At 45.7% G+C, this 20,918-nt stretch overlaps 1 protein-coding gene across 6 annotated transcripts in view; it reads left to right on the top strand.

Moving 5' to 3' along the window:
- The window catches only part of ARHGAP26 (Rho GTPase activating protein 26), a 412,073-nt gene that overhangs the window by 142,241 nt on the left and 248,914 nt on the right, over window positions 1-20,918 (top strand). For all 6 annotated transcript variants that reach the window (XM_058677831.1, XM_058677832.1, XM_058677829.1 and 3 more), the window contains exon 11: window positions 15,699-15,777. In XM_058677831.1, the coding sequence (XP_058533814.1) occupies window positions 15,699-15,777 (79 nt within the window). The remainder of the gene's footprint in view (window positions 1-15,698; window positions 15,778-20,918) is intronic.

Raw genomic sequence — 20,918 nt, 5'->3', positions numbered from 1 at the left:
ACATATGTTAAGCTTATTGGCTCTGCCTGTGGAAGCACAGTAGTGCTAGCATCCAGACCCTTGAATCCCAGCAGGTTACTCACATCCTGCCTTTTTAATCTCTTTTCTTTTTATTTAAAAAAACCAAACAAAAAGCCAGGCCATTTTGCCAAACCAGTGCTTTGACATTTCCTGGAACGATAACTCTGCTGCTCTTTGTCTAGTGCTCAGGCGTCCTGAGGCTGCGTGTCAGCTGCTGGTGCTCCAGGGACAAGGCAGGGTTGACATTTGGGTACCTTTGCAGTAGGTGTCTCTGTGCTGTGGCTCCTGGATGCTAGGTGAGCTCCAGTGGAGGCAGCATGGCCTTTTGGCCTCTGCCAGAAGCTCGTGGAAGCAAACCCCACTTGTTGAGTGATTGAGTCACCATACCTTTGGCTGTCAAGCCAGGCCACCTGCATCTGGATGTTGAGTTGGCAACTTAGGCACCCTGTAACTCTGAGCAAGTGATTTCATCTTCCAGTGCCTCAGTCTCTTCCTCTGGAAAGCAAAGAGATAATAGGACTTCATTCCTAGGCTTCTTATAGGGAAAATGGATGAAGCCGAGTGGTTGATTGTGGATACTTCATGAAAATTAACTACTAAGTTGTTACTAATTAGCCTGTCCTGTGTATCTATTAGAGTAGATATTTCATTTCTATATGTAGATAAGCCAATGTAAGATTTTAAAATTTTTTGTTATTTATTTGAGAGACAGGGACAGAGAACTTGCATTGGCTGCAGTGGCCTGCAGTGGCTCTCTGCTGGGGCCAGAATAGAACCAAGAAGTTAATCTGGTCCTGTAGCATGGGTAGCCAAACCCAATCACTTATCTGACCACCTCTGACTCCCTGGGTTCATATTGGCAGGAAACTGGAGTGGGTATCCGGCTCAGGTGCTCTGATACAGGATATGGGCATTCTGGGCATGCCAACCAGTGTCTTAACTGAGAGGCTAAATGCCCACCCTAGGTTTTCAAGACAAAGAAGTCCCAGCCATTTTACTGTGCAGGGTCAGGTGAGATGGGATGGTTAGGCGTGGGAGGGCTGAATTGGGGTGCCAAACAGGAATTGCAGAAGCCTTCCTCAGATCGGAATTGGCCAGTTCTGCTCTTCAACCCTGTAAGTGCATGCTCTCCGCACGTGCCATGAAGGATGTGTGCAAGATGAGGCATAGGCGACTTGGGTCTGGCCCATGGTTAGGATTAATATCCAGCCTTGCTGGAGATACTGGTCTGTTCACATGGCAGGGTGCAAATGGGTGTCCCTCACACCACTACTCCCAGTCATGTAGAAGACCAGCTCAGAGCTGCTTCCTCAAGCTAATTTGCATTCTGCATCTGCTTCTGTAAAGGTTTCCTGAGAAGTTGTAGAGTTGATTCGTAGGACATTAGAAGTCTGCATGAAGTGGTACCATTGCCACCTTGCCAGCTCTCCTAGCAGCTTCCCTGCTTTGTTGTGCTCTCTGCAGACCCCGGTCAGGCTCACATACTGAGTGCACTTGGAAGCTCATTTCTCTGCCATTTCTGCCTATGATGTGGATGGGTTCCGGTCTTGGTTCAGGACCCGGTCCCTGGGGGAGGCATTGAGCACAGGGAGTTAAGTCATTGCTTGACGTCCCTGCCTCCCATGCTGCAGTGCCTGCTTCTGCATTTCTCATCCAGCTTGCTGCCACTGTGCACCCTAGGAGGCAGCAGGTGGGTGGGCCCTGGACACTCGATTGGGAGACCAAGAAGGAGTTCTGGATTCCTGCCTTAGGCCTTGCCTAGTGCCAGTCATAGCAGACATTTAGGGCGTGATCCAGGGGGTAGAGCATCTCCCCCCACCAAAGAAGGAAAAAAAGAACCAGGCTACTGAGCATCCTCTTGAGCAAGAGGAGAGTGCACACTCCTGAGAAATTACTTTTTTTGTTGTTTTCTTCCTGAGTTTCAAAGGTCAGGTTATGGCATAGCAGCTTTTTTGTTCTTTCTCCTTTTTTGACTCCATTGTCTGTCTGCATTTTCCTTACAAATCTAGGAGAGAATAGAAAAGGAACAGGTCTTCCAGCAGCTAAGGCCTTTCTCCTAAGGACTCCTTCACTTGCCTTGTTCCCGGATACCCTCCAGTAGAACTGTGTGGATTTCAAAAGTCTTTGGCACCAAAATAAACTTAGTTTCAATTCCATTTTTCTAAAACCTTTTTGAAAATCCTATGTACTTATCCAAGAGTGGTTTAGGTGGCTTAGGTTAGCAGATTAGTATTGTGAGCTGATTACACCCTGTCTTCTGTTGCTCGGTGAAAAGCGGCTGCACCAGGCATTACCTGGGCTGCTCGTAAGGACCAGGACTTTCTGATCCCTGCCTCAGAAAGGTACCAGCTGACCTTCTGGGCCGGAGGCTCTGCAGTCCACATAGTTGCTGATCCATCATTGCAGTCCATTGTTGCTGATCTTCTCTCTTTTTTAAGATTTATGTGTTTTGCTTATTTGAAAGTCAGAGTGACAGGGGGTGGAGTGGGCAGGGGAAGGACAGGGAGAGGGAAAGAGAAATAAAGAGATTGGGGAAAAAAAGAACAAGAGAGAGAAAGCTATCTTCCATCTGCTGCTTCTCTCCAGACACCTACAACCTCAAAACTGGGCCTGGATGAAGCTGGAAGCCTGGAACTCTGTCCGGAAGTCCTTTGTGGGTAACAGAGACACAGGTCAGGAACCTGGAAAGCTATCCAAAACTCCTTTGTGGGTGACAGGGATCCAAGTACTTGGGCTTTCATGTGCTCCTTGCCAAGTGCATTAGTAGGAAGATGGCTCAGAAGAAGCTGAGGAGCCAGAACTTGGAAGTGCTGTTCTCATCATCCTTGTGTGTGGCGTCATCACACAAAGGTGTAATACACTAAGGCCAGGCTTGCTTCTGTCCTGCCTGCAACTCTGTAAGCTTCTGAAGTCCATGAAAAGATGACACCAATGGAGCATAGTGCTGGCAACGCACCACTTGGTTCATGTTCCATGAATTGCAGTTGATTTCAGAATGTTTCTTTCTTCACCGTTCTTTTCGTTCTTTCCTTTTTTTCTTATGATATGCTTTATTTGAAATGTAATTAGTGAGAGAAAGAATGCTAGATCTCACACACACACACACACACACACACACACACACACACACACACACACAGAGTTGGGTTCGCCAACCACCAGGATAGGAATAACTCAGCCAAATAGATAAAAAAACGTTACCAGAAATGCCCAGTGGGTTCTTTCCTCAGCTTATTATAGAAATAAAAAACCAGGAGTCTGTTGCAGACAGAAAAATGTATTTGCAAAGGGACCAGGTGAGCAGGAAAGGGGAGAGAAGGGGAAAGCACTCGCCGGGAAGTGGGGTGCCTCTTGAAAGGGGTGGGAGAGACGCCAAAGGTTTGAGGAAGGTCTTGGGACTTTAAGCATTCCCTGACCCCTCCTTGTTGAATGGGGAATCTATAGGTAAGATGTTCTCCATTGGTGGGTTCTTAATCAGTTAGGAAATGGGTGGGCAATGCTGGTGCCGCCCACCTGAAGGTGTGGCCAAGACCTCAGCAGGCCTGGATGGTCTCAGAAAGAATTTAGATGGCCTTTGTTTCGGGGAACTGTGGTCGTGGGCTTCTCTTCCCCATGGAGCAGGAAGACAGACGTGAGGGAGAAGGCTACAGAGGAAGAAGAGCTCAGAAGAGATGTGCAGGGGCTTTTTAAACTCCCTTTTTCACGTAAGCTGAAATGAGGGTCGCCTCGGCCCTTATTTGGCGTGGGGGGTTGTGATATGGCTTTGTGCCCCTCAGTGGTGCAACGGTGGTTTCACAACCTGAGGGATCCGCCAGAATTCTGCTTTTTGTTCCAGGTTTGGTTGGAAGCAAACTCTGCCCTCCTTTGGTTACTGTGGTAACCATCACATATTTTGAGGGAGAGAGAAACAGAAGGGGTGGGGAGGTCTTCCATCCACTGGTTGACTTCCCAGATGACCACAGTAGCTAGGGCTGGACCAGCTAGCATCAGAAGCGAGACGCTTCCTTAGGGTCTCCCCTGTGGGTTCAGGAGCCTAAGCACTTTGCCCATTTTCTGCTTCCTTCCTTTTCCTCTCTCCTCCTTCTTTCTTCTCTCCCTGATTCGGGGAAGCTACATGAGCAGGAGAAATCAAAGCAGTAGTGATTGTTTTTGTAATCTGTGTACATTGCTGTCACTTTGTTAATCCTTAGTTCCTGGGGACAGTGAGTGAATTCCTGACACTAAGGTCTGCCTGCAGGAAGAGCCTGTGGCTCTTTGACCTTTGAGTGAACTGAGTCACATGGAGCATTACTTCAGGTCTTTGAGGTTTAGGTATATAGTTCTTGAATTTTATGCATCAAAGATCCTTCTTAGTACTGAGTATGACCTCAGAAATGTTTGAATTTGTATTTCCACATTTCTTGCTATTTCAGAACTATACCTATGCTCTCTTCTCTGCATCTGACCCCCGCTGGCTTCCACAGTGTTCCAGGGGCCCCGTCGTACCCAGTGCCTTGCTAGTGCTTTTCTTTATTTTCCACCAGTCAGAACCAGCTCCTTGATAGGTTCAGACCTAAACTCCTGAAGACTCTTGCACTGTCCCGAGCCAACATTCTCAGGCTAGGGTTAGTTCCTCATGTCTTTGGTTTCCCCTCAAAAGGGCTTTACTGTCATCAGTGCCGGGTGGTTTTCAAAGTTAGGAGAAATTCTTTGTGCTTTTTTCAGTCCCAAACCCTAAGTTTGCATAGGTCTGGGTGTCATGCCCAGCAGATCAGTGTGTTAGTTCTCTGAATTCCCTTTTGGATTTCTTTTGAGATTCACCTTCAGGAAGGAGCATCAAGAACATGATAGGGCTTGAAGTCAGTGTCTTTGACTTGTGCAGCGGTGGGGTGCTGACACACCTCACTTCAAACCAGAGTGTTTTCTTGTTTGGCTGGAAAGTGTTTGCTGTGAGTGTCCCCTGTGCCCTTATCAGATTCATATGTTGCAGACCCAATCCTTGTTATCTGAAAAAGTGAACTTCTAGGGTTATGGGGTCTTTATAGGTGCACCTAAGTTACAAAGAGGTCACTGGTGTGCTTATAGAGGTGGGGCGAGAATGTGGACCCAGAGGACATGTCTGAGCCTAGGGAGCTGACCTTGGCCCAGCCGGAGACCAAGGAGGCAGAACAGAATCTGCCACACAGACCTCAGGGGGAGCTGAACTTGTCAGCAGCTTGACCAGAGTGCTGGCTCTGCATTTGTCAGGCAGTGTCCCTGACTTTGGGTTCTTAGGCCCAAGGTCCCAGGTCACCTTCCACTGCTTTCTTGGGTACACTAGCAGGGAGCTGGATGGGGCAGTGGAGTACCCAAAACTTGAACCAGCACCCATAGGGACTGCTGGTGCCCCAAGAAGAGGTTCAGCTCAGCAGCTTTTTTTTTTTTTTTTAATTTATTGGAAAGGCAGATATACAAAGAGAAGGAGATACAGAGAGAAAGATCTTACCACTGGAGCTGGGCCAATCTGATCTGAAGGCAGGAACCGGGAACTTCCTCCTGGTCTCCCATGCGGGTGCAGGGCCCCAATGCCCTGGGCCGCCATCGACTGCTTCCCCAGGCCACAGGCAGGGAGCTAGATGGGGAATGGACCAGCTGGAATTAGAACCAGTGCCCATATGGAATCCTGGCATGTGCAAGGTGAGGACTTCAGCCACTAGGCCACTGTGCCAAGCCCAGCTCAGCAGCCTTTTGAAGGATGGCTGTGCACCTCGCCGACCAGGAGTCTCAGTTCACCAAGCAGCCATTTGTATCGGTCGCCTTCCTCCATCTGCAGGAGCTTCCCCCCAGCACCAACACCCCCTCCCCACAGATTCCATCAGCTTTCTCAAAATTGACCTTTTTAACCTCAACTAGTAAGCATTCTTGGTTGTACCTTGCCACAGCACCTAGCATTTGAAGGTTTGTATTTTATATGGGTTAGTGAATTACGTAGATCATTCTTCTGTCCTCACCCCCACCTCGCTTGCCTTCTAGCCTTAAACTACATAGATTCTTTTCAAGAGAATGGAGTGTGAAGTCGCTGAAGACAGTGGGGCCTGTTCCAAGAGCAGCCTTTGGTGGCAGTGGTGCCTACCTGGGTGAAGCTGCCCACATCTGTGATCACTAACTTGAGTGATGAGCTCTGCTGTGCCATGTCTAATTGACAAGAATGAGCAAATGTAGGGGAAGCGTTCATTTAAGCTAAGGAATCATGCTAGTTGCTTGCCAGCATCCCTGGATTTGTTTATTTTTAAGAAACTTTCACAGATGTATGTGACACATGGGTATTTTCTTCCAAATGTTTTCTAGGAGAGCCCATTAAAGCATATGGAAAATCATAGAAACAAAGACTTCTTGTGATTCACTGAATCTTATGTACTGTCTTGGGGGGCTAGTTATATGCAGGGGGAAAGGAAGTGATTAGAATGCTGTATGTTGTTCAGCTGACTGCACCAGAGTCCAGGTACTTGCGCGCGCGCGCGTGTGTGTGTGTGTGTGTGTGTGTGTGAAAGGCCCCTTGGGCCTTGCTGGGCAGAGGGGAGTGCTTGTTATATGTGCAAGGCCAGGTTCATAGTGGGAAGTGGGAGCAGGAGTAGGCTGGGCATTGGCCTTGCCCTCCTGGGGCTTAGCTTTGAGTGTAGGGTTAACACACACACACACACACACACACACACAAGCACATTCAGCCACCGAAAGTTCAGATACATGGAGTGTTGTATAACACGCACATGAATTAAGTGTTCTTGCCGTACCTGGAGGGCCGAATGCTTTTGGGGAAGTGTAGCACATGGAGGTCCTTAAACCTGCCAAATTTCCAGAGAATGGTGGCCTGGCTGGAACATTCGTCTCTCCCTTCCTCTCTTTATGTAGACACTACTGACGAGGTGCTGTGAACCTGTTGACTTTTGTTTCTTCAGAGGCCTCCTCTCATTGTCTTTCCTACTGACTCTGAAGTCTTGCTCTTACAACCATATCATTTCCTCTGAGCCAGCCCCCCCGTTATACCCACCCTTGTCAGCCCTGTCTTCTTGCTGCTACCAAGTACCTTACATTTGCACAGAGAAGAGCTCTTCTTTGTACTGGTTGGCTGCTGTTTAACTATGTATATTTTATGTACCTCTCCTCAGTTCCAAATGCTTGTCTCAGCTGATTTGCCTCAGAGGCAGAATATTATTATTTCATATTGCTCTGATTCTTTTTAAGTTTGTGTGGGAGGTACACTGGCAGAAAGAGAGGAGGAGACTGAGAAGTTGAGAGCTTCATTCCACTGATATATCCCCCAAATGCCTTTCGTAGCCAGGGCAAGGCCAGGAAGGCAGACTGAAGGCAGGAGCCAGAACTTCATTCAGGTCGCCCGCGTCAGGGACAGGAACTTAAGTAGTTGGGTCATCTCTGCTGCTGCCCAGGGATGTTAGCAGGAAGCTAGATTGCCTCTGATGTGGGTTAAACCACCCATATCAGTTAGCTTAAGCAGTGGCTTAACCTATATTACCACCCTGTCTGCCCTTTATTGTTTTTAATACAGCATCGTGTCCAGGTAGCTGTTCAATTTTATTTTTTGTATGATGGTACAATTTTGAGATAGAACTCCTATTTCCTTTGAGACGTTAGAGGACTTTTGTGTTGAGATTAAAGGAACTTGAGCAAGTTACTGGCACAGTGGTGCAACAGGTACTGCCGGTTACAGCACCAGCATCCCTTATCAGAGTGCTGGCTTGAATCCCGGCTACTCTGCTTCTGATTAGCTATTGTTGATTTGCGTGGGGAGAGAGAAGAGGATGGTCCCGGGGCTTGGGCCCCTGCCACTCAAGTAGCAGGCCAGGATTGAGTTCCTGACTCTTGGCTTCAGCCTAACCCGAACTTGACTGACGATTATGTGGGAGTGAGCCAGTGGATGGAAAAGCTGTCTCTACCTCTTTCTCTGTCTCTCTTTCTGTCATCTTGCCTTTTAGACAAATAGATCTTTAAACTGAAGCAAGGATGCACACGTATCTGCAAATGAGTATGGTAGAAAAAGCCCAGGGAAATGGAAAGTTAATGTCAGAACAGTGAAGCTAGGAGTATTTGATCAAACCACTGGAAGCATCGTATCAGTATATTCATTGTAAGTGGATTTTTATAGTAGGCTGCATGTGGCAGTTGAAGAGCAAAGTAATTCTGAGTTGAATTTAAGTCCTGTCCCTGACTGGCTGTGTGACCCTGGACAAGTGGTTTGATCGCATCAGTAAGGACTTGAATCATTAACTCTCTTGAAGAATTGTTTTGAAGTTGGGTGTAGTAATATTCCCTCTGATAGAGCCCAGCATTGTGCCTTTGCATTTGCATTTTTCCTGTATTTTAACACCTGGGACTTTATTGTTCATGTATTGAATGTTAGCTTTGGTGGGTGTTTCTGTAAGCCAGCATTTTTATCTAAGCATTGTTTGTTTTCCTGTATGTTCATGACTTGTCAGGTCATCGCTACATTGAAAGTGAATGCAGGGGCATTCAGTGGTGTTTGTGCCATGGGCTTCCTAGGGGAAGAGTCCATTTTCAAATCCTTTATGTGTGTGTAAATGACTGTTTATACGTTTCATGTAAGACAGTTTATGACACTCTTGTTTCAAGTTATGATCTAAAAAGGGGCGCCTACAAATTTTGAATTAATGTTGTTTCTTCTGATATGTGGTAAATATACATGCACTGTGTGTGTGTACACACGTGTCTGTCTTGCCCCAAATTGATCATGTTATGTAACATGCTATTGCAGCCTTCCACCTCTAGATGGCAATTTTGCATCTGTGTTGGTAGCCATGAGCCAGTCCGGTTGAAAATTAACTGTTTTTCCTTCGTTGACAGGAGTTGGGGGAGATGGGGACATTTCTGCAGCAGCAGTCGTCCTGAGACTTTACTGCTTAAAGAAAAGGGGTTCTGAATCACTCATTCCTTCTCCAGAAGCTGCTTTTTCCCACCCCTTTGAGAGATCTTTCATGCCCTGCTTCTGGCAAAAGCAAACACGCTCAGTGAGTCCAGACTCTGCTGGGATTTCTGAGCCGAAGCTCTTGGCTTTGGTGACAGCGCATCTGAGGACAGTGAAGTAAACAGAGGGGTGGCTTTGCTGAGAACCCAGCAGCCCTGCTTTTCCCTCTTACGGTGGTGCACGTTATCTTTTCCAACAGATGAATCCATTTTTCCTGGTTTCCAGCTTCCCCTCCCTCCCCTTCTCACCCCTGCTTTGGAATAATATTTGACTTTGCCTTCCTGCTGGTCTGATCCAGTGCTGGTCCCAGGGCCACTGACATTTCAGGCAGGAAGTAGCCCTTTCCTTCCTCAGAGGGTGTTGCACTGTGCTGCCTTGCCTGACTGAGTGGGGGAGATAGCGATACTTGATACTTGGCCACTCTGTAAACTAAGGGGAGTTCTTGGAATCCTTAGGATTCATGTTGTTGGAACTTGCCATTGAGCTGCTGCTGCTGCTTTTTTTTTTTTAAATTAACAAGAGGGTGTTTTTGCAGTGTAACTGTGCTTTAAGTAAGAATGGAATGAGGTGGTTAATGAACTTGAGGAGGAGCTGTATTTCTACTCTTTGCGTAATGGAGTTTGAAGTCCTATTGATTGATGAGGCCAGGTTCTCTGCCAGTTTTTAACTCTGAGGTTTTGTTTTGTAAGATTGAAACTTAAATTTTCTGTCACCTGAATCCAAAGAGAGGAAACAGTTGAACTGGTAAATTCCACACAGGTCTGATTCTGTTCATCATGATAGAAAAGAGGAAAAATGAGGAAGAAAAGCCACATGATAGTTCTCAAAGTTTGTGTGAATGGAGCTTACGACGGGTACTTGTTTTTGACCCACACTCGTCTCCCAGGCAACACTGCCTTCCCTCTAGGCACTGTGTTAAGGTGTGGGGACCCCCGACCCTCCAGTGCCCAGCCTCTGGCCTTATGCACAGTGGACTCTCAGTCGGTGTCTGTTATACCGAAGGGTCATTCTGTTTAATGCCCCAAAGGTTTATTGTCTTGGCCTCCTGACATTTTATGACTTCTTTTTACAAATAAAAACCTGAGAAATTTTCTGAGATGGTTGACACTATATATTCTAGTTTAGACTGGCTTTGTTAGTTGTTTTTTTTTTGCTGTGGTCCTACTTACTTTAAGATCTTTTCTCCCAACAGGACATTACAGCTTTCCTAGGTTCTGATTTTTTCACTCATTCAGATCAGATATTTCCTATACAACTGCTTCTTTCCAGAAGCAACTTCTTAGGGGATGGGTAGGGTGGCTTTAGTTCCTTCCCTGAGGAACTGGTCTTGCTGCATCCCAGGACACAAATGCAGTGTGTGCACATGGCTGCAATGTAGCATTGTGGTTGAGTTGTTTGGGATTTGCTTTAGCATCAGGCACCTCTGGGTGAAGTCCAGGCTTTGCCACTGACCAGCAGGGTGACATTGCATAAGTGATTTCTCTTTCACTTTCAACAAGAGCCATGGCAGTGGAGCCTACTCCATGCAGTTACTATGAAAATAAATGTTCACACAGGGAGCACCCACTGCACAGTACTTGGTACACGGTAAACACTCAGTCAATCTTAGTGACCGTTCAGAGGCTACCAGTTTGCAGTCTTGGGAGGATGTCTCCAACTTTTGTCTTTTGCCCGTCTCCGTACACAGAGTGTTATGGTATTTTGCGAATCCTTTGGTGCACAAGGGTCTGCAATACACCAGGACCCGGTAGTTTATTCTTCAAGGTTCTCATAGTGAAGCAGAAGCATGAACTTTTATCTCCAAGTAATAGATTGATGTTGCTCCCCACCCCCACCCTGACATGCTAGCTGGCTGAGTAGTGGAGAAAATAGGGAACTTGGTTGGGGTTCCTCTACTGTGGCTGGACTGTGGGCACCCTGCTGAGTTTGACTGTGATGTGCATCAAGCATCTGTCACTGTGAGTCCTGGCACCTGCTGTGAGTTTATCACATGCTGTGGTGACCTGAAGTGCAGCTAAGCTGTGGAGGAGGTAAGGGCAGAGAAAGATGGATGCACGTACCAGGAATTGTAAGCGGATGGCCCACCAACACATGTGCTCTGCTCTGGTCAAGTGTCTGAAACAACATCGTAAAACTGGACAGGTCACTGGTGATCGCACCGTGCTGTGTGCTAACTTTTGGTCCAGCTAGTAGCAGATGCCTCCGACGGGTGCAGTATGTGTTCTCCATCCTGCCAGATCGCACTGTGGTGATGGGGACAGCTGCCGCTTGACCTTACACTTGAACTTTCTCTTTTTGCTTCTTTATCTTATGTGTCTATCTAAAAGAAAAAGTTAAAGGGTGGCATTTTTTTTTAAGTCGCCATTTATTTATTTGGGAGACAAAAGAGACAGAAACCAAGAACTCCTGTTTGCGGGTTCACTCCTTACGTAATTCCAGTGGCCTGGCTGGGCCAAAGCTTGGAGTCTGAAACTCAGGGGTCTCCCGTGGGGTGTAAGGGACCCTCCTGATGGAGCCATCACCTGCTGTGTCTCAGGGTCTACACAAGAACGAATCTGGAATCAGAAACAAAGCTGGGACCCGGACCCAGGCACTAGACACGGGACAAGGACATCCTAACTGGTAACCTAACTACTATGCCTAACACCCACCCCAGGGCTGCATGTTTTAAGGAAAATAAGACAAAGCCCCTTTTTTTGTGGAGTTACAAAGATGCTGTTTTTTGGTTTCTGTCATTTTCCCTCTTTAGTTGGTCCCTGTAGACATTTGCATCTGTAATTTCATAAACAGCCATGAAATGGTTGTCATCTTCCAGGATTTTTCTGCGTGGCTTTGGCCCTCTGGTCTGTAATTGAATATCTGTGCATCCTTGTCCTTGTCCTTGCTTAGGGTCTGCAAGGAGTCAGTTTTTCCAGAAGTGCTTCAGACATACAGGACCACTTCTGCTCGCTGGCTCTCAGAAAACTCTCTTTGCTGGGCCTGCAGCCCATTCCCCAAACCCTCCCTCTGTGTAAGCATCATGGAGCAGGTCTCGCACCCAAACTGTGTGAAACCCAGGTTTTTTTCAGTGCCACAGTCCCTCTTTCACTCTGAGCTTGAAACTTTAGCGTATAGTGGTATAGGTGGAAGCTGGGGAATGAACTCTGGCCAAGTGAAGCTTTATGGTCTTAGGAATGAGTGAACCCTGCATCTTTGGAGGTTGGTTTAGAAAGCACAGCACTGTTAGACTCTGAGTGTGTTTGTACCAGTGGGGTGGAGTCAGTAACAGCATTTCCTTGTCCAATAGGAAGTGGGTAAATTGCCAAACCACTGAGATCACCATTGTTGACTCAGATTCAGGAATAAGATCAGAGGAGGAGAGCTGTCGAGGAACCCTGGGATTGGGGCTGGTTGTGATCCTGCCTGCTATGGCTGGAGAGAGAAGGCTGTCGGCCAACCTCAGTGGTCCCAAGACCCTGGATGGGTTTTTTTCTGTGGGCTTTATAGCGACTGGGTACATAAGGCGGTGGGTACAGCTTGCTGTGTTGTAGATGGAGAACTTTCTTCTGCACTGCTCATGCAGTGTGGAGGTGGGTGCCAGCCTAGAGGCCTGGCAGGTCTTTGTTGAGGTTTTCCAGCTAATGCATATACAGCACCGACACAGGACATCTTTGCAGTGAGAATGAGGAGCTGTCCTTGAAGTAGGCTCTTGTAGGAAGCGGCCTGGAGGGAAGGCTTTTAAGCCACTAGCTCCTTCTGTGCTGGGTAGAGGAAGCTCCTCAGCAGATTGTCTAGAATTGGCTGAAGATGCCTCCCACTCTCCTCAGTTATCAGACATTCATGGCAGGAAGCGGGGGTGTGAAAGTGCTGGGTCAGTTTTCTGCTTCCTGAGGGGAAAAAAAAACCTGAAGCGTCCTTATCTTAGTGCTGGTGTGCACTCACAGCCCCACGCTTTGTGGTTGAGGTGTGACTGGCCATGCTGTGTGTGAACGCAGTGGGCTTGAAGGCTTGTGGAGCTGCAGCACTTCTGGGTGTGACTTTTCCTTTTGGTGGAAAACCCTATGAACCTACCTATTTCCAGCCCTGATGCTCACCCCCTGTGCTGTTCCTCCACACCCATACCTGTGTGCCTGACACCTGGAAAAGTCTTGTCTCTGTGGTATTTGACCTTCACCTCACGCACTGCCCCCTAGCAATCACCTAGGAGGTCCAATGCAGATGTTCTGAATAGCATGGGGCAGCTCACCTGCTTCCCCGGCAGGCTGTCCACCTGGGTGCTCCCAGTGCTTGTATCCCTCACGAGCCTCCATTACTGGTGAGAAGGCCTATCTACTGGGTAACTTACACCTTGTTCTTCTAAAGTGTAGATACAGTAAAATGCACACATCATAAGGTTATATCTTAATGACTTTTACAAACACACATGTGCAGTCATTTGCATACATCTGTGTAACTCCCAGATCATGAGATGGGGTTTTTCTGTCGTCTCAGAAATTTCTCTTGTGCTCCTTCCTCATCATTGCCTCATCATTGCCTCATCATTGCCTATTCCCACAAACCCTTCTGATTCCTTTTACCATGGAGTTTGGCAAATGTTGGCCTATGTGGTAAATGGAATTATGTAGTTGATGTAGTTGTAGTTTGGGTCTACATGAAGCTGGGTCTGGCTTCTTTTGCCTCAGTGTTATCTTTTGTGGGCATCCAGACAGTACCTGTTTGTGTCTTTTCCTTCACTGCAATTAAAACCACAATTACACAAATCTCTTTCTTGCACATGAACCCCTTTATATTAAGGTAGAAGGTCCACATTCTTTATTTTAGAATAAAGCAATAACTTTCTTTCTGTATTTATTCTTCCCTTGGCCTGTGCTAAGCACCACCCTTCAAAATAAAATAAAGCAAGTAAAAGCCTCAAGGACTTTCCTTTCAGGGAAATTGAGCTTGGGGTGATAGGATTTGAGTAAGTGGGTTGAATCCACCTGATTCACTGTCTACCATCTGCTCCCACCCACTTTATTCCTACAAAGGACATAAGACTACGTGTGGAAGAGTACCTACATTTTTATATTTCTTCTTGAAATGAAAACAAATCCTGTTGACCTTCCTGGTAACCCAGGCCAAGTGACCCTCCCTTCACAGCCTCTGGGTTTGTCTGAACTTCCTCTTTGTGGCTCTGGGGTGGAAACTTCCCACTGTGTGTGCTATGCAGTTACTGTGACATCTGTGAACCCCTGAGATCTTGATGTGGGGGCACCTCGTGTGATCTCACTCACTGTTCCCTAGCAGGAAATGAGCAGGAGACGTGCTGGCTGCTTGCCCCCGTGCAGAGTGGAGAGTAGCTCTGCTCTCTGGTACAGGGGGACCAGGAAGGAGACGAATGGTCAGCCTGGAGCCTGGGCTTCAAACTTAACTGTGTATCAGGATAACCAGCAAGAGTTGTTCACATCCCGATTCCCAACTTAGGTATAGGTTGAGAGTCCATAGAGTAGTGTTAGACTGGGAACCTCCATCTAGTGGAATGTCTGAGTCTAAAACGATGGTGCAGGTGCAAGATGTTAAGCACACTTGAGTGTTCTGCAGCAGATTGTAGCTTCTTAGACTTCTGGTTTCAAGGCCATTAGCACTTGGTGCCTGGCATTTTGAAAGGTAGAAGGGTAGAATCAGTCTCCTGCACCCCTGAGACAGTAAATTTGAGACTGCAGCCAAAAGCAGCATCTATAGGTGCCTAGGGAGGGTTGCACTCACGATGGGCTATTGGTCTGGGATTGAGGCTTCCAGAAAAGAGGAGGGAGTTGCTGGCAGGAGAAAACAACTTTCTGGAGAAAGTTGTTTCAACTGCAGAGTCATGTTTGTGTCATGGTGCCAGTGCTTGCTTAGGCCCTCATAGGAGTGACTGCCCTCTCAGGGCACCCTCAACACATCCACCCACCTTGTCCCATTCAGCATTTACATGTAGTCCTCTCCGCCCCCACACACATGTTCATACACCCACACAGCCTTACCCTCAGTATTCCCGTTTCCTTTGTGCTTACTTGCTTACCTCTTTGGAAACCAAGATCCAACTGTGGACCCCAACAAGGAACTCTGGCTTGAGTGAGCTTTGGAAATGTGTAATCTCGTCTCCTCTTTCTTCTGTGGTGCCATTGGTGATGGAGGCTCAGCCAGCACACCTGGATGCCGTGCACCAGCTTTCTGGAAGGCTGCTGTAAGGAGGCAGGTGTCAAGGACAATGACAAGAGCTGGTAGGATAAAGCAAGGAGCACCTGCTTTGCTAAGCAGTCATTTAAAAAGGCACACATTTAATATGAGTAAAATTACAAGGCTGATTACTTCTTCATGTCAGGAACAGTTCAAGCTTTAGATGATAGAAGATGGTTTTGTTCAGCCTGCAGAGTTGTCTCTTTCTGTTAACTTCAGTAAATTTGTTGTCTTCATGCTATGTGAAGCATTGTGGAAAAACGAGTGCGATTTCAATAAATAGCCAAGGTCTGATGGAATCACTCTACCCTCTGTGTTCCTCACTTGTAAAATCAGGTTGGATCTCCTGCCTTGCTTCCTGCCCCACCAAAGGTGATAGGCTAACTGCAAGGGATTCCAGGCTTTTAAAGCCAGGAAAATGGCATTTAGAAGCAGGCTTTTATGCCTCGCTCTGTGGTGTTCACCTTTGCAACCTGTCCCTCTACTGAGTCCCCTTTCCCCATGTGGCACTGAGTCCGTAACCAGGTCCCTCCTTTCTCTGCAGGCCAGGGGTTATCACCATGCAGGCGTTGTCGGAAGAGGACCGGAGGCTCTGGATGGAAGCCATGGATGGCCGGGAACCTGTAAGTAACAATTCAGGGAAGCAGAGCCAAGAATAAAGCTCCTAAATTGTTCGTTGCTTCCCTAGTGCCACGAGTGTTGCTGTTGTAAAGACAGGGGTCCTTAAAAGCAACACAGAGAGATGTTTCTATTCCTAAGCTGCTATTTGTGGAAGTTAACATTGTTTCTGTATGTTGACTGTCAGTTTTTAGGTATAGATTCTTGCAGGATACTACCCCAGAATTCCCTATATTGCAGCAACAAGGGCAGCAGCTGTAGGGCTCTTAAAGGATCCAGAGACCACTCTGGCTTACTGAATGCTTATAGATGCATCCATGAAATAGGGGGCAAAGCATTATCTCACATTGATTTCTTTCATAGTTGCTCACCCCATTAACAACAGTGTTCTTCTCATTGCATTTTGGTATAGCCTTCCATTGACATAGTAACTGCCACCCCTTTATGAGCAGTAGAACTTTATCAGGGTGGAAGAAAGGAGATGAGCCTGGTGCTATGATCTGTGGTAGCTTGTGATATGAAACTCATGTAACAGCCCAGGGAAAGTCCCAGAGTAGTCTTTTCATCTTGGTGTCAAAGATCTTAGCTTCCATGTTTATGAAATCTCTAAGTTAGAAAAAGTCAAAGTGGGCGGACTAACCCTGTCCCAGAAATAAATGATAAAAAGAGTCCATGGGCTAGGTTGCCGTGAGATGGAGATTCCATGCCACTGTGGCTTAGGTGTAGCAGAAGCGTGCTTCTGTCATAGAGTCTGGCAGAGGGCAGCCTGGTCTTGCTGGGGTCATCTGGCGGTCTCCAACCGCTGGCTTCACAGGTTGCTGCAATCAGTGCCAATCTTCAGCCAGAAAATGGAGATGGAAGTACCCAGGCTAAGACTGAGAAGGACCCAGAAGTTATACACATCGCTGCCATTGGTTCAGACATAGGTGATATGGCCCTGTCTGCTGCAAAGGAGGATGAGAAATTTAGCCTGTACACTAGCAGCCATGGGTCCTGCCCAAACCCAGGGCATAGGGAAGAGAAAGGGTAGGGGTCTCCACTGTGGTAGCAAATTTAAACCTGTGTCTAGCCCTTGGAATCTTTGGCTATTATTAGCATCGTCTCTTAAGAATTCTTAGTTCATGTTTACAGTCCTTTCTCTGGTTCTCTGCGATGGGTTTTTGACTTAAAGGAGAAGAAATAGCCATGAAGGAAATCCCTGTCATGGCATTCCTATTCTGGGTTTGTCAATCTCAGTACCATTGTCCCCAATTTTGTAAGTTAGAATTTGGAAACTGCTTTGCCAGTTTCGTTTGGAGCCTCCTTCCCTTCCCCCCTCCTCTCTACTACTTGATATTTGTTCTCAGTCTGTGTATAATTGGGATCTTACTAACCACTTCAGTTTGCCGGTAGATTAACATCTGGCCTTTGCAGATGGAAAGCGTGCTGTTGAAAGAAACATCTCCCTGTTCCAGGACAGTGCACATTAAAACAAGTTTAAACACAGAATTATTCTGTTTCTAAACACTCTATAAAATTATTTCCTCATTGGAACATATTGCTTGCATTAGAAGCCATAGCTCCATGTGTTTTTTAGTGTCCTAAGGAGATCAGTGTAGACAAATGATGACTGCGTAGTTGAGAGTAACAGTGAGCCTAATTTTGTCTCCCATTTCTGAGAGCCTCTATGAACATAATTGGAGCTCTACACCCAGTAGACAATTAGTAGCTCCAGTTTTAATCACCGTTTTCCTAATTAGTTAAATCTGTCCCCTTGGGAGTTTTGGCTTCCAGTAATTCGTTCTTCTCTAAGTGGTCTCAGAGTAGTTCCTTTATTTCAAGGATGCTTATCTTTTGTTCTTATATTTGTGTCAGGTGTTATGTGATAGTTTACTTAGTGTTGGATTTTTTCTCTGTGTAGGGGAATAGTTTAGGGGAGGTTGTCATTTTTGTTTTTCAGTTGTTGAATTTTAGGCTAGGTGGGCAAAAAAACATAGAACCAAAAGTGAACCCGTTATCAGTTGATTTTTACCACATTTTAATTCATAGTTTAGCAACTCAATTTGTTTTTTGTTTTTTTAAAGCACACAATCACACTCCAAGTTAAAGCAAAGTTGCATGTCTTTTTGTATTGATAGATGTTATAAGGCAGGGAGAAATGAGAGTTGTACTTTGACATTGACTGTTTCACTCTAATGAACTTGAATTCTTTTTTTCAGATGAAGGAAAGCCAAACTTGCTTGGGAAAAAAATGGGATTTATTGGGTTATGGGACTGAAAAGTACCTGGGCATGATAGTTTGCAGCACATTTGAATCTGGGAGCTTATGTAATATGCTTGGGTTTGTTTTCTAAGATGTTCCCATAGAATGTTGATGCTTCCTGTTGTGGGCTTAGGTCCCATTATAAAGCACAGAGATTAGCAAGCGTTTTCCGTAGTGGACCAGATGATATTTTAGACTTTGTGGGCCATGTGGTCACTGTTGTAACACTGCAGTTTTACCAGTACAGCTCAAAACCAGTCCTGGACAGTATGTAAATGACTGGTTATGTCTGTGTTTCAGTAAAACTTTGTTTTTAAGAGCTGATGGCAGGCTGGACTTGGGTCACTTTGCTGATCTCTGATCTTTAAGTGGAAAGAGAGCTTTTGTAAAAGAATGCCAAAGAAGTCCCCTGTTTGAGTTTGTGTGAACTAGCTACTTGGTCCAGAGGATGGGAGAGAAAAACTGAGCAGACCTGCCACACCTGCCCTGTACACTGGAATGGTGCAAGTGGTGAGGACCGGCTGGCTTCCTTTGAGAAGAGCCCAATGTGTAGGTGGGAGGCACAAGGTAGGCAAACGCAGTGTCTCTTAACTCTGACTATATTCCATGACATTTTATGGTCAGGGAGTTTGCTCTTTGGTACTTGGCCAGGGGTGAGAAACCACAGGATTATCAATAACTTAGGATTTTGAGTGAAACACTGAATGCTTTTTCCTTAAGGCTGGGAACAAAATGAGAGTGTTTGTTCTCACCACGTTTATTCATGATTTTCCTGGAAGTGCTGGTAATTGCGAGGCATGGCAAGAGAAGAACGTAAAGAAAGGCAGGGAAGGAAGATGCAAGGCTGTTCCTATCTGTGGATGACGTGACTGCTCATGCAGAAAATTCCAAGGGCTACATAGAAAGATTTCCTAGAATTTGTAGGTGAGTTCAGCAAGATCACAAGATAGGAGATTGAACACATTCCAGAGCTAATCTTGCTTCGGTAAACTAGCCATAAACACATGATGACAAAGTTGAAAGCTTGACACCATTATGAGTCACTCTCCCCTAAAATGAAGTGCTGAAGAATAAATCTATTTTTTTTAAAGATTTATTCATTTTATTACAGCCAGATATACAGAGAGGAGGAGAGACGGAGAGGAAGATCTTCCATCCGATGATTCACTCCCCAAGTGAGCCGCAAAGGGCCGGTGCACGCCGATCCAAAGCCGGGAACCTGGAACCTCTTCCGGGTCTCCCACGCGGGTGCAGGGTCCCAATGCTTTGGGCCGTCCTCGAATGCTTTCCCAGGCCACAAGCAGGGAGCTGGATGGGAAGTGGAGCTGCCGGGATTAGAACCGGTGCCCATATGGGATCCTGGGGCTTTCAAGGCGAGGACTTTAGCCGCTAGGCCACGCCACCGGGCCCGAAGAATAAATCTAATTACATTTATAAGGCAACTGTTTGCTGAAAATGACATAGCGCATAGGAACATACAAAGAAGACATAAATGATGGAAAGACATACTGTGTGCGTGCATGGGAAGATTCCGCTTCTCCTGAAACCGATCTGTAGGTTCAGTTTAATTCCTATTGAAATCCCAGCAACATTTTTTTTTGGAGATAAGCTTATTCTAAAATGTATATATAAAGGCACCTAAACTAGAATAGTTAAAACAATTTTGAAAAGAAATGAAGTGGGAGTAATTGCTCCATGCTATTTTAATATTTCCCTTATTGTTGCAATAATCATAACTGTGGTACTGACAGAGGGATAGACACATAGGTGAATGGAACAAAAAAATAATCCAGGAATAGACTAACAGATATGCCCAGCTGATTGCAGACAGAGCTACTGAAGCTGTTTGATGTAGTTTTGTTTTCTCTGAAAAAGGGTGTGTGTGTATTTGCTCAATGGATATCTACAGGGAAAAAAAGAACCTGGTTTCAGACTTTGCATGTAAAAGTTAATTTAAAATGCATCATAGAAGAATATGTAGGAGAAAATTTTTAGAACCCAGGGCTATGTCAAGAGTTCTTTGAAATAACACAAAATATGACACATACAGTAAAAAGTGGGTATATTTTTCTTCACAAAACTAAACCTTTAGCTCAGTTTGTGAAAGATCTTGTTAAAAGGATGGAAATAGTCTAAAGAGTAGAATATTTGCAAAAAGACACATGTCTAATATGAGACTTAAATCTAGAATCTAGAAGATAGTCTCAAAACTTAGTGGCTAAAAGATAAAGCACTTTTTTAAAAAAAAGAGCAAAATGTGCGAACAATCTTTATATCAAGTATATTGTACGGAAGAAGAATATAGCAGGTGAAAAGACGTACGATATCATTCCCGTTGGGGGAAATGCAAGGCAAAACCCCGAGCTACTGCTTTCCCCAAGTGAATACAGTTAAAAAGGAGAAAATACCAATGCTGGTGAGGATGCTGGGAGAGGGGCTTATTCATTGTGAGAATATAAAAGGACACAACCTGTCATGGGGCAGTTGCTGATGAAACTGAATATGTGTCTATCATAGGATCCAGCAGTTGTTCTTGGATCTTTGATCTAGATAAATGTTATGTGCACATAAAAACCTGAGTGCAGATGTTCATATCAGCTTTTCCATAATATCCTCAGTCTGAAACAACACATACACTTTGATGAGTGAATGATTAAACTGTTATATTCTCACACTGGACTACTGGTTGGCAAGAGAAAGAAATAAAGTGTATGGATACACAAACTGTGTGTCTCTTAAGGGGATTATACCAAGTGGAAAAAGAAGTCTGAGCAGGATCTATATCATGTGCTTCTATTTTATAACATCATAGCCATGACAGCTATAGAAATGGGACATACAGAAGAAATAACACAAGGAAGCTCCATTGTGGTGATGAACTAGTTCTGTATCTTGATTGTGATG

This window comes from Ochotona princeps, chromosome 19, assembly GCF_030435755.1.
Source record: "Ochotona princeps isolate mOchPri1 chromosome 19, mOchPri1.hap1, whole genome shotgun sequence".
In the NCBI taxonomy this organism is placed as follows: domain Eukaryota; kingdom Metazoa; phylum Chordata; class Mammalia; order Lagomorpha; family Ochotonidae; genus Ochotona; species Ochotona princeps.
Note: the sequence above shows the minus strand (reverse complement) of the source record. Positions and strands in the feature narration are given on the sequence as shown.